We start from the raw sequence: 12,031 nt of genomic DNA on the forward strand, positions 1-12,031 counted from the left end.
ATAAAAATGAAGAATGCCAACTTAGAACAAACAAGTTTTTACAACACAAACAAATCTACTATTGACACCAGTATGACTCATAACTTTATGTTTAACAAAGTCTTGAAGAACTTGAGGGGACTAATAATTTTTTTAAAAAGCCCCTTTCTGCCCCAAAGATAAGACAGAAAACACCTTTTTAACTATCAACTGTATAATCAGCTTTTTAAAAACTTATGAAAATAAAGTACCCATTACCTACCTTTCAGATAAAACTGAAAGACTTTTATGTCTGGGGGCAGGGACATGGGGTATAATATGTCACTTCCCCAAGTACATATTGTGTCCTTCCTGGACCTGGAAGATGTTAAGCTTGGAGCATCACATAAGAGTCATTATCCTCAAAGGTACTTAATTTCTCAGAATCTGCACTGTTTGGAAGTTTTGGTTGAGAGAGAAAGTATTTTCATTACCACTGCCCCATTTCCATCAGTACTATACTATCTGTATAGCACATAAAGTGTTACATACATTACAATCTGATCTCCCTTTTAAGATAGGCATTATCTCTTACTTCTTATGGATCATGAAAACCTTGTTACCCAACAAGTAGGAGCAATGATTTAAACTCACTGCCAACATGCAATTCAAAACTATGCCTTCAATGTAACAATGAGAACCAGTCTTTTTTTTAATTATGTAAAAGCTTGTTCAAAGATAATACATGTTATACCAAGTAATGCCTGTGTACTTACAGTAGAAAAAGCAAGTTTGTGGTCTCCCGGAAGCCATGTAAAGGAGGTATTAGATCTTTTAGAGAACAATGGACTAAATATTCTGTTACATTTTATAGTAGGCATATATCTTTACACCTGTATTTGTATTAGAGTATTAGCAGTAATCCAGTTAAGAACAACCTTTCCACTAACTTTAGCCCCCTCTGTAAATCACTTCTACAATTTTTTTTTTAGAAGAGATTTATGGCCCAGTAAACTTACACACACTTAATTCAAATGTGATTCTACAATAATAAAAACACCAAAATGTTGGCAACTGTTTCTTTACAGTGTAAACCTAACAATCCCAAGTTTTATCCTTTATGATGAATCACAGTCCATGGCATGCCTCCTTCAGCACTGAAACTTTCCTCTTTCAAATACTTTTCATCTCATAAGCATTAATATCTAATACCTAGTTCCTAAATCAGAACTGTGTCATTCTCTTACTCCCTCACTGTAAGAGAACAGCAGTTGTCTTTTTTTCCCCTTAAAAAAAGGTCCGGGGGGGGGGGGGCACCTGGGTGGCTCAGTGGATTAAAGCCTCTGCCTTAGGCTCAGGTCATGATCCCAGAGTCCTGGGATCGAGCCCCACATCAGGCTCTCTGCTCAGCGGGGAGCCTGCTTCCTCCTCTCTCTCTGCCTGCCTCTCTGTCTAGTTGTGATTTCTGTCAAATAAATAAAATTTAAAAAAAAAAAAAAAGGTCCAGGGGTGGGGCACTTGGGTGGTTCAGTCAGTTGAGTGTCTGCCTGCACCTCGGGTCATGATCCTGTGGTCCTGGGATCGAGACCCAAGTCATGCTCCCTGCTCAGTAGGAAGTCTCTGCTTCTCCCTCTCCCTGCCACTGCCCTCTCCCCCAGCTCATGTGCTCTATCAAATAAATAAAAGCTTAAAAAAAAAAAAAATCCAGGGACAACTGGGGGGTTCAGTTGGTTAAGTATCTGACTCGATTTCGGTTTCAAGTCATGATCTCAGGGTTGTGAGATGGAGGGGCCCTACACTGGGTGTGGAACCTGCTTACGGTTCTTTCCCTCCTTTTGCCTCTCCCCGAACCCCAAAATGCAAATGTGCTATTTCTTTAAAAAAAAAATTCCAGGAGAAACCTGGGTGGCTCAACTGATGAAGCAACCGACGTTTGGTTTTGTTTCAGGTCAGGATCTCAGGGTCCTAGAATCAAGTCCCATCCTGGGCTCCATATTAAGCAAAGAGTCTGCTTGTCCCTCTCCCTCCCCCCTTTGTTCCTGTGCCCCATCATGTGCTCATTCTCTCAAATCAATAAATAAAATCTTCAGAAGTCCAAAATACTAAAAAATAAAGAAACCTAAATTTAAATTTAACAGTTCATTCAAGGAGTGAAAGTTACTTTATAGTAACTGATTTAATAACTTCTCTGCTAGAATAAACCAAATTAAAAATGCCTAACAAATTCTCCTGAAGGATTTTTGTTTTAATGAAAATTTTATTTTTACCCAGAAGACCCTTGGTAATAATTAACATTTGTACAACACACTAAAACATTAAATCCCTTAAAACTAAAAACGTTCTCAAAAATGAGACAATACATTTTAAAAAATACAAATGGAATAGTTTCCATATATTTCTAGAAAATGATAATTTCACCATTCAAAAACACATAAAATATTAGTATCACCCAACTTCTACAGTATTTAACATTCAGGGCCTACAGAGAGAACATTACAATTAGGCACCATACTGTATGATCTCAAAAAAGCAGAATTTAAGTTCAGGAATCACTAAACTTACAGTGCTCCGTAATTCCTCAGAATCACTTTATCAGTTGGGCCCATATCTGCTACATCCTAGATAAGGATTTAGCTCCCCCGCTCCAACAACCTCCACCCAAGACTTGTGAGCTACAACAGACTACACCCCAGCTAGTACGCTGTCAGCTGAGAAGTCTGATGAGATGGGGCACAGTGGGGGGATCAGGAGGTCCAAACAGATGATATAAGGTTTCTGTATTTAAGTCTCACCCTCTGGGAAAGAAAATACATAGAATTACAGTTCCCCCAAGATTCCTAATTTACCACTGATCCCTTTCTAGTCAAAGATCACAAAGAGAAATGACATTCTACCAGACTTATCACTAGCTAATCCAACGTTGGATTTAGCTATTGATGGATTTAGAAATTAATCACTGTGATTAAATTTGGTCAATAGGAAAACACCTGTTCTTCCCCCAGAGAAAAATAAATGCTGTCCCAATGAAACAGTCTAGACACCAATGACCACAGTCTGCAGCAGTATGATGAGCTGTGAAGACTTGATTTTTCGGTGTATTCAGCATTTCCATTCACCATGGTGCTTGCCCAATTGGCAAAACATATTTGAAGCAATAAAAGAACTAGAGAAATGTTGGAAATGCAGATTAAGGGACAAGGCCATGCCTTGAATTTTTATTGACACGTAACCATTAAATAATTGATTCATCTAACAAAATAGAATCTTTAAATGCTTCCACAGATCTTTTTTTAAAAGGCCAATTCTAAGTGTTGAATTTTTTTCCACCTGAAAACATTGGAAAATCATGACAACTTGTTTAAACAAGTAGTCATATTTATGGACTACCTGAAAATAGAAACGAGCACAACTGCAACAACTAATGATAATGGCTGAAAAACATTTTTTTTTAAAGACTTTATTTATTTATTTGACAGAGAGTGAGAGATCACAAGCAGGCAGAGAAGCTGGGGGTGGGGGGGAGTAGGCTCCCTGCTGAGCAGAAAGCCCAATGCAGGGCTCCATCCCAGGACCCTGAGACTATGACCTGAGCTGAAGGCAGAGGCTTTAACCCACTGAGCCACCCAGGCGCCCCTGAAAAACATTCAGATGAGAAAAGTAAAATACGCTTCTGAAAAAACCACTTTTATCCTTAAATGGGCAGAAAGATGGAAGCAGGCTCTGAAATTAGCTTTGGAAATGAGGTAATAGCTGACATTAATTGAATATTCTTTATGGCACTAAATGCTTCTCATGGATTAACCTATTTAATTCTCACAACTACTCAGGTAGGTCAATACTATTACTAATCCCCATTACACAGATGGGAACAAAGACACAGTAATGCCCCAATGTCCCATGGCTGCTAAGGGCTAACTGTGACCTAACATCCAGATTCCAGAGCCTGTGACTGTAATAATACACAATACTATCTCTTCATATACTAACTTTTGTTGTGTTGCTTTAGGTAGCAGGAAACCAGTAAAAGAAGTTAATCTGGAAAAATAATAAAACATTGAAAACAGAGGCAGGGTGCCTCGCTTGCTCAGTGGATAGAGCATTTAATTCTTGATCTTTGGGTTATGAGGTACAGCCCACACTGGGAGTAGAGTTTACTTACTTACTTACTTACTTACTTACTTACATACATAAATAAATAAGATTTTTAAGGGAAATTTTTAAAAATTGATGTTTAATTTAAAAAAAAAAAAAGGGTGCCTGGTTGGCTCAGTGGGTTAAAGCCTCTGCCTTCGGTCATGGTCTCAGGGTCCTGGGATCCAGCCCCATATCGGGCTCTCTGCTCAGTGAGGAGCCTGCCTCCTCCTCTCTCTCTCTGGCTGCCTCTCTGACTACTTGTGATCTGTCTCTCTGTCAAATAAATAAATAAATAAATATCTTAAAATAAAAACAAAAAATGAGGCAAGTCAAGGAAATTATGACTACTGTACATAATGGAAAGGAAGATGAAAGAAACCACAAAAGGACCAAAGAGAAAATTTAAAAAAAAAAAAAAAAAAAGGAAAAAAGGGAAATTAATGAAAACAAGTGTCTCTGAATATCTAAATTACCTAATAAAGGGGTTGGATGGAGAAAAGGTATGAAGGAATCTTTAGAGTGCTGTAAATATTCTATATCTTCACTGATAATGACCACTATGCAAACACAAGCAGGGGAGTAGGAGAGGAAGCAGCAGGATTCCCATAGAGCAGGGAGCCCAGTGCAGGGTTCCATCCCCGGACTCTGAGATCATGACCTGAGCCAAAGGCAGACACTTAACGACTGAGCCACCCAGGCAAGCTGCATAAAGCTTTTTTAAACAGACACCAGTGCATATTCTGAGAGAAAACTCTTTACAAAATGCTCATTATAGGGTATTATTGACTCCACTGAAAATCAGAGGTTTGGAGTAAGTCATTCTAAAACAAAATTTTTTTAAAAATAACTACTAGAGGTGTGTTCAAGAAAATTACAGTCAAACCATAATAGGCAATCTTCTGAATTAGTCTAAAGATCATGGCAGAGGATCATGGCTTTGTAACTACATGACCTGAAGACCATTTCCAACATAAGATTCCACTGGATGTTTGTCACCAGTGAGGTAAATCTGTTGAGAGAGCTGCAAGGTTCTTTACTTGGCCTCTGTCCTATATAACATTTTTTAATTAAGCTCGATGGCGTGCTTGGCAAAGTACAGGCGATCCAAGACTGAAAGTTCTCCAGATGTTAGGATTCAAGAAGATACTATGTTAAATTTAATGAACAGAAATTTAATACATAAAATTTTAAACAGAGATGAATGTTAAGTCTAGTATTTAGGTTTTCTATCTCAATTCTATAGCCTACTAGAATGGTTTATGAGCTTATATAAATACAAATGTAGGCTTTCGAGGATTAGTATGAATTCGTGTGTCTGTCATTTAGTAAGAATGGATATTCTGTCATTTAGTAAGAATGGATATTCAGAATGGTGAACTTTAATTTTTTTTTTTTAAGATTTTTATTTATTTATTTGACAGACAGAGATCACAAGTAGGCAGAGAGGCAGGCAGAGAGAGAGAGGAGGAAGCAGGCTCCCACCGAGAAGAGAGCCCGATGCGGGGCTCGATCCCAGGACCCTGGGATCACGACCTGAGCTGAAGGCAGAGGCCTTAACCCACTGAGCCACCCAGGTGCCCCGTGAACCTTAATTCTTGATGACAGATGCTCAGAATGGTAAGGATCAGGAAATCATGAAAAAGAGTAAAGGGAAATATAGTATACAACTTGGATAAGAGGGACTTAAGAGAAATTCTGTCATTTTCAAATATTTAAAGGATTATGTATGAAGGTACAGTTAGATTTACTGTATACAGATGTAGAATAAAGGGGTAGGGAGGATATTAAGACATCATATTTGGATTTAATTATGGAAATTTTTTCATAGAAAGAAAAGAGAAAGAGCTTTTGTATGGGCTCTTAAGCCTTCCTTGCCTCAGATTGGGAGGTTTAGCTTGCCAACTGTCAGGAAGATTACAAAAGGCATTCCGTTTACAGATGGATGGTTCTGAGCAGGAGAAACTCTACCTACCCCTATTCAAAAGCACCACAGGCCCCCTGTGGTGGCTATGCCTTCCTGGCACTCCCTAGGGACTAATACAATATTTTAAAATATCAGCAAGTTAAAGCAGATACAATTCACTGGGCTAATAATCCAAGTAACATGTGATATTCTAAAACCATCCTAATAAGGGTAACATTCTCTCAAAGAGAATTATATTAAAGTATCTACAAAGGGAAAAAAACAGAGGGTTCAGCAGATTGGCTTTGAGAAACTGATTAGTGTACTTTGGAGAAATTAAGACTAGTTTATAAAACAATCCATAAAAAAGGATAAATCACCTAGAGACTACCATTTCTTTTTTATTTTATTTACTTTTTCTTAAAAGATTTTATTTATTTGACAGAGAGAGAGATCACAAGTAGGCAGAGAGGCAGGCGCGGGGGGTGGTGGTGAGCTGAGCAGAGAGCCCTACACCCCGCTCGATCCCAGGATCCTGAGATCATTGACCTGAGCCAAAGGCAGAGGCTTAACTCACTGAGCCACCCAGGCGCCCCAGATTTTATTTACTCATTTGACAGAGCACGTGCACATGCGAGTGTGCACAAGCAAGGGGAGTGGTAGGGAGAGGGAGATGGAGAAGCAGACTCTCCACCAAGCAGAGCCTAACACAGGGCTCAATCCCAGGGTCCCAGATCATGACCTGAGCACAAGGCAGATGTTTAACCAACTAAGCCACCCAGGCGCCACCATTTATTTCTTTAAACAGAAATTCTTTTCCTGGTCTCTGTAACTAAAGAGATCATAGCACCGTAGGTGCTTCTTACAAATTCCTGGGATAAGACTTAAACTTAATTTTTTTTTTTAAGATTTTATTTATTTATTTGACAGAGAGAAAATATGACTAGGGGGAGCAGCAGGCAGAGGGAGGAGGAGAAGCAGGCTCCCTGCTGAGCAGGGAGCCCCACACAGGGCTCGATCCCAGAACCCCAAGACCATGACCCGAGCTAAAGGCAGACACCCAACCGAGCCACCCACGCACCCCTTAAATAAAATGGTTTTCTAGTATATCATTAAAGTAAAGGGAAAGGGGTGCCTGGGTGGCTGTCTTTAAGCATCTGCCTTTGGCTCAGGTCCTAATCCCAGGGTCCTAGGATCAAGTGCTGCATTAGGCTCCCTGCTCTGTGAGAAGCCTGCTTCTCCCTCTCCTATTCCCCCTGCTTGTGTTCCTGCTGTGGTTATCTCTCTGTCAAATAAATATTTAAAATTTTTTTAAAATACAGTAAAGGGGAAAAACTGACTTAAGAAAAAAAAAACAGTATTCGTTTTGGTACTTAACTGCCCTCATTGACAAGTAACTATTTTTTTTCTTTAAATCCCTTTTTTTTTTTTAAAGATTTTATTTATTTATTTAACAGAGATCACAAGTAGGCAGAGAGGCAGGCAGAGAGAGAGGAGGAAGCAGGCTCACTGCTGAGCAGAGAGCCCGATGCGGGGCTTAATCCCAGGACCCCGAGATCATGACCTGAGCCGAAGGCAGAGGGTTTAACCCACTGAGCCACCCAGGCGCCCTAACAAGTAACTATTTTTGATGATACCATATTTTAGTTGCATAAGGATCTACCAACTAAAAATGAAAAAGCCAAAAGCATATAACATATTTATCTAATTTTATGGCTCTTTCCAAAGCTCTGAATTTTAGCTAATTTTAACTACCAAAGGGGTTGCCTGGGTGGCTCAGGTGGTTAAGCAGCTGCCTTTTCGGCTCAGGTTATGATCCCAGGGCCCTGGGATAGAGCCCCAGGTTAGGCTCCCTACTCAGCGGGGAGCCTGCTTCTGCCTCTCTCTCTGCAGCTCCCCCTCCTTCTGCAGCTCCCTCTGGTTGTGCTCTGTCAAATAAATAAATAAAATCTTTAAGGAAAAAGAAAAACTACTAAAGACCTAGTTAGCTGGGAAGCTCTAAAAATATAACCAGGTAACTAATTCATCAGCAAACAGAAATTTCAGCCTCACTCAAAATAAACTGAAGCAGATACTCATAGAACAATTACTGCAAAGATACAGACTCTTTCTAAAAATCAAATGCTGAATTATTATTCATAGTGATTTGTAACTGTCAGAAAACCAGCATCTTTAAAAGTGTATCTGGGAATTGCTCTTGACTCTTAACTAAAACACTATGACAGCACCAATGAGCAGACCTGACATCCCAAGAAAGCTACAAATCTATTTTCAGCAAGTTTTTGCTATATTATGTGCAGCATTTAAAATAAATACTGAGATAGAAAGAACAAAGCCCAATATAAAAATCTAAAACAATTCCTGCAAAAATGTGAATGTACCGGGGCGCCTGGGTGGCTCAGTGGGTTGAGCCGCTGCCTTCGGCTCGGGCCACGATCTCAGGGTCCTGGGATCGAGTCCCGCATCGGGCTCTCTGCTCAGCAGCAAGCCTGCTTCCCTCCCTCTCTCTCTCTGCCTGCCTCTCTGTCTACTTGTGATCTCTGTCAAATAAATGGATAAAATCTTTTAAAAAAAAAAAATGTGAATGTACCATATAAAATGAATGTTTCAGAACCCTACCACACTTATTTCTTCAAATGTGCTTCAGGGTGTTATTAAGACTTAGTAAGTCTTGGGGCAGCTGGGTGGCTCAGTGGGTTAAGCCTCTGCCTTCAGCTCAGGTCATGATCCCAGGGTCCTGGGATCGAGCCCCGACTTGGGCTCTCTACTCAGCAGGGAGCCTGCTTCCCTTCCTCTCTCTCTGCCTGCCTCTCTGCCTACTTGTGATCTCTGTCAAATAAATAAATAAAATCTTAAAAAAAAAAATAAGTCTTTTTTCTTCTCATAATATACTCAGATGATTCTCTACATATGAAAACCTACCATAATCCAGTCTTCTCAGGAAAGCAGAGGGAAAAGAGCCTTAAAATAAACTCTTCCTCAAAATAAGGTAACACAGACAGAAAATCAGCGACCATATGTAAAATAGGTTTATGCATGGTTCTTTGGATGATTAAGTAAGATGTGCCTGAAGAGCTTTTCATATTGTTAGCGGAAGGAGTTATTCCTACACAGGCTATTTTAAAGGAAGCTGGGTGTTTCTGTGCTTTTCTTGGGGAGAACAGACAGGATCTTGTGGGATGTTTTGTAAACACTGTACAAGTAGGTCCATTAATCATGAACTATGTCTCTTGCCAATTCTACTTTAATAAGAAAAATTATTTTCAGTAAAAAGCATCAAAGATTTTTGGAACACTCAACTTCATAAACATGTCTTCACATAGTTCAAAACACACTGCTGAACCAAAAGATCTTTGCAAAGGGGTTGATCTCATTTATTAAAGACCACAATCAATGTAATAAGGAAGAGATACACAGACTTACCAAAGGTACTAAAAATATTCCTTTTCTTAAAAGTTGTGCATACTCAGGGGTTCAATTCCTCTCCATGAGTGGTATATCCAAAAACTGAAAACAGACCTTACCTCCTCAGTAAGTCTCAGTATAACTCCTTATGCTCATGTTCTATTTACATAAACTAGCATATATCTTATAACCCATTTAGTTTGAACTATTCATTGTAGTATCATTTTTCTATTGTTAAATATATCCTACATTGAAATCCTATAACCTACATGGACAGTTTTGGGCTTTTTTAGAAGACTATATTTATTTATTTATCAGAGAGAAAGAGAGAGAGCACAAGCAGGGAGAGCAGCAGGCAGAGGGAGAAGCAGGCTCCCCACTGAGCAAGGATACCCCCACCAGGTAGGTACAGGACTCGATCCCAGGACCTTGGGATCATAACCTGAACCGAAGGCAGACACTTAACCGACTGAGCCACCCAGGTGTCCGACCTACATGGACAAATTTAAAGACAAATGATAAAATGAACTTGAGTACCTAAATCAGTTCCCTCTACCTACACCCTTCTCTTCTCACCAAAAAACTCTCTAATTCTGTCATCACAGCCCAGAAAGACATCACTACACCCATGCTGATATTACTTTTCAAACAGAAAAAAGGCAGTTTAACATAGTGGTTCAGTATCAACTCTGGCCCTAAAAACCTGGGTTCAAATCCCAGCCCCACCTCTTACAAGCTACCTGACCTTAAGGCAAGTTTACTTAACTTTTTGTATCTTGGTTACCCATTTGTAAAATGTCGAACAAACAGTATTGAGCATAGGGTTACCAGGAAGATTATTAAGATTTTATTTATTTATTTGACAGACAGAGATCACAAGTAGACAGAGAGGCAGGCACAGAGAGAGAGAGGGAAGCAGGCTCTCTGCTGAGCAGAGAGCCCGATGCGGGACTCGATCCCAGGACCCTGAGATCATGACCTGAGCCAAAGGCAGCGGCTTAACCCACTGAGCCACCCAGGCACCCCAAGGGTTACCAGGAAGATTAAATGAAGTTATCACAACAGGGCTGCCTGGGTGGCTCAGTTGGGTAAGCATCCAACTCTATTTCGGCTCAGGTCATGATCTCAGGGTCATGAGACAGAGCCCCACGCTGGGTTCCATGCTTAAGATTCTCTCCCTAAGGGGCGCCTGGGTGGCTCAGTCAGTTAAGAGGCTGCCTTCGGCTCAGATCATGATCTCAGGGTCCTGGGATCGAGTACCACATCGGGCTCCCTGCTCAGCAGAGACCTTGCTTCTCCCTCTCCCTCTGCTTGCTGCTCTACCTACTTATGCTCTCAATCTGTCAAATAAATAAATAAAAGATTCTCTCTCTACTTCTTCCTCTACCCCTCCCCTGACCCTCCTACCCTGGCTCATGCTCTCTCGAAGAAAAAAAAAAAATTCTTAGAATATGCCTGATACATACAAGTGTAAGGTATCAGATATTGTTAAAACCAAGAAGGTAGAACAAAATGAAAGCATGCTAAAACTTTGCAAACTGGGTTCTTTTGAAGAGTATTATGCTTCTCACTAAAGTTTACTTCAGTTTTCTTATTGATTCTGTGTTTTCAACCTTTCTCATGTACATTTCAGCTAGGCTTAAGTGACCTGCTTCTAACTCTATGCAGATAAAACTATCTAACACTATCAAGACCCTTCTCCCATATTCTCCACCATCTCAAGTGTGTGAAAATAACTTCCCTACTAAACTTTAAGAAGCATGAGGAAAGGTGTCGTACCTTAAAAAGATTCTTCTACTAATGGTAGCATACATACAGCATATGGTCACTAATTAAATAAATGGATTTTAAGGCCTCCATTTCACTAAGAGTCAAATGCAATAAATATCAGTACATTAGAAGCTCACTTAGATTCGTGTACTTCTGGTTCTTAAATGTTCTTTTACTCCCAGCCCACAAATTAAGTGCTCTCAGTAATAATGGGGAAAAAGGATAACTGTGTATAAATTATGCTGACCTGCATATGTTTTAGTAATGAGTGGTGCACAATACTTCTCAATTTTTCAGTATATTCAATTTCATACCTATGGACCAATCACAATCTTTTGAGTAGCAAATCTCCTAAAAATAAATCTGTATTTATTTGAACCTTAAAAAATACTGATGACTTTCTCTTGTGTAACTTCTTCCTTTTCCAAAAAGTATGCAAACAATCTCAGAAAGGACACTAAAAAGCAACTATAAATTCTGCAGTCAACAGTATGGTATCATGGCTTCCACCATGCACAAGGATCCTGTATGCTTACAGCTGATGGTTTACATTAAGAAGACATGACAGAGCGCTCGCTTCAGCATACTAAATGTACTAAAAAAAGAAGACATGATAGCTATCTTGAAACACTTAAAGGGCTGCCATGAAGAAAGTATAAACTTAATTTTTTTGTGTTCCTGAGGTAGGACAAGTCATACAGAAGCAGATTTCTGATATAATGAAAGAACTTTCTATCTAAAAATTGAAAAAGAATCACTTAAGGTAGTGAATACTGTAACACTAAAAATGTTTATGAATAGAAGACTGGGTTTTAGGAATGACATAGAAAAGGTAAGTACTTGATAAAAAGAGCTAAACTA

General features: G+C 39.5%; 1 protein-coding gene across 6 annotated transcripts in view; it reads right to left on the minus strand.

Moving 5' to 3' along the window:
• WDR33 (WD repeat domain 33) overlaps positions 1–12,031 on the minus strand; it is a 130,832-nt gene that overhangs the window by 49,088 nt on the left and 69,713 nt on the right. Inside the window, exon 8 of one of the 6 annotated variants that reach the window (XM_046018910.1) lies at positions 1,970–2,753. The exons of 3 other annotated variants lie outside the window; for them this stretch is intronic. In XM_046018910.1, the coding sequence (XP_045874866.1) occupies positions 2,740–2,753 (14 nt within the window). In that variant the 3' untranslated portion in view covers positions 1,970–2,739. Of the gene's footprint in view, positions 1–1,969; positions 2,754–2,791; positions 3,122–8,836; positions 9,503–12,031 lie in introns of those variants that run through there. 2 more of the 6 variants (XM_046018908.1, XM_046018909.1) reach the window with 2 other exon arrangements.

The sequence above is a fragment of the Meles meles genome, chromosome 9, assembly GCF_922984935.1.
Source record: "Meles meles chromosome 9, mMelMel3.1 paternal haplotype, whole genome shotgun sequence".
Classification (NCBI taxonomy): domain Eukaryota; kingdom Metazoa; phylum Chordata; class Mammalia; order Carnivora; family Mustelidae; genus Meles; species Meles meles.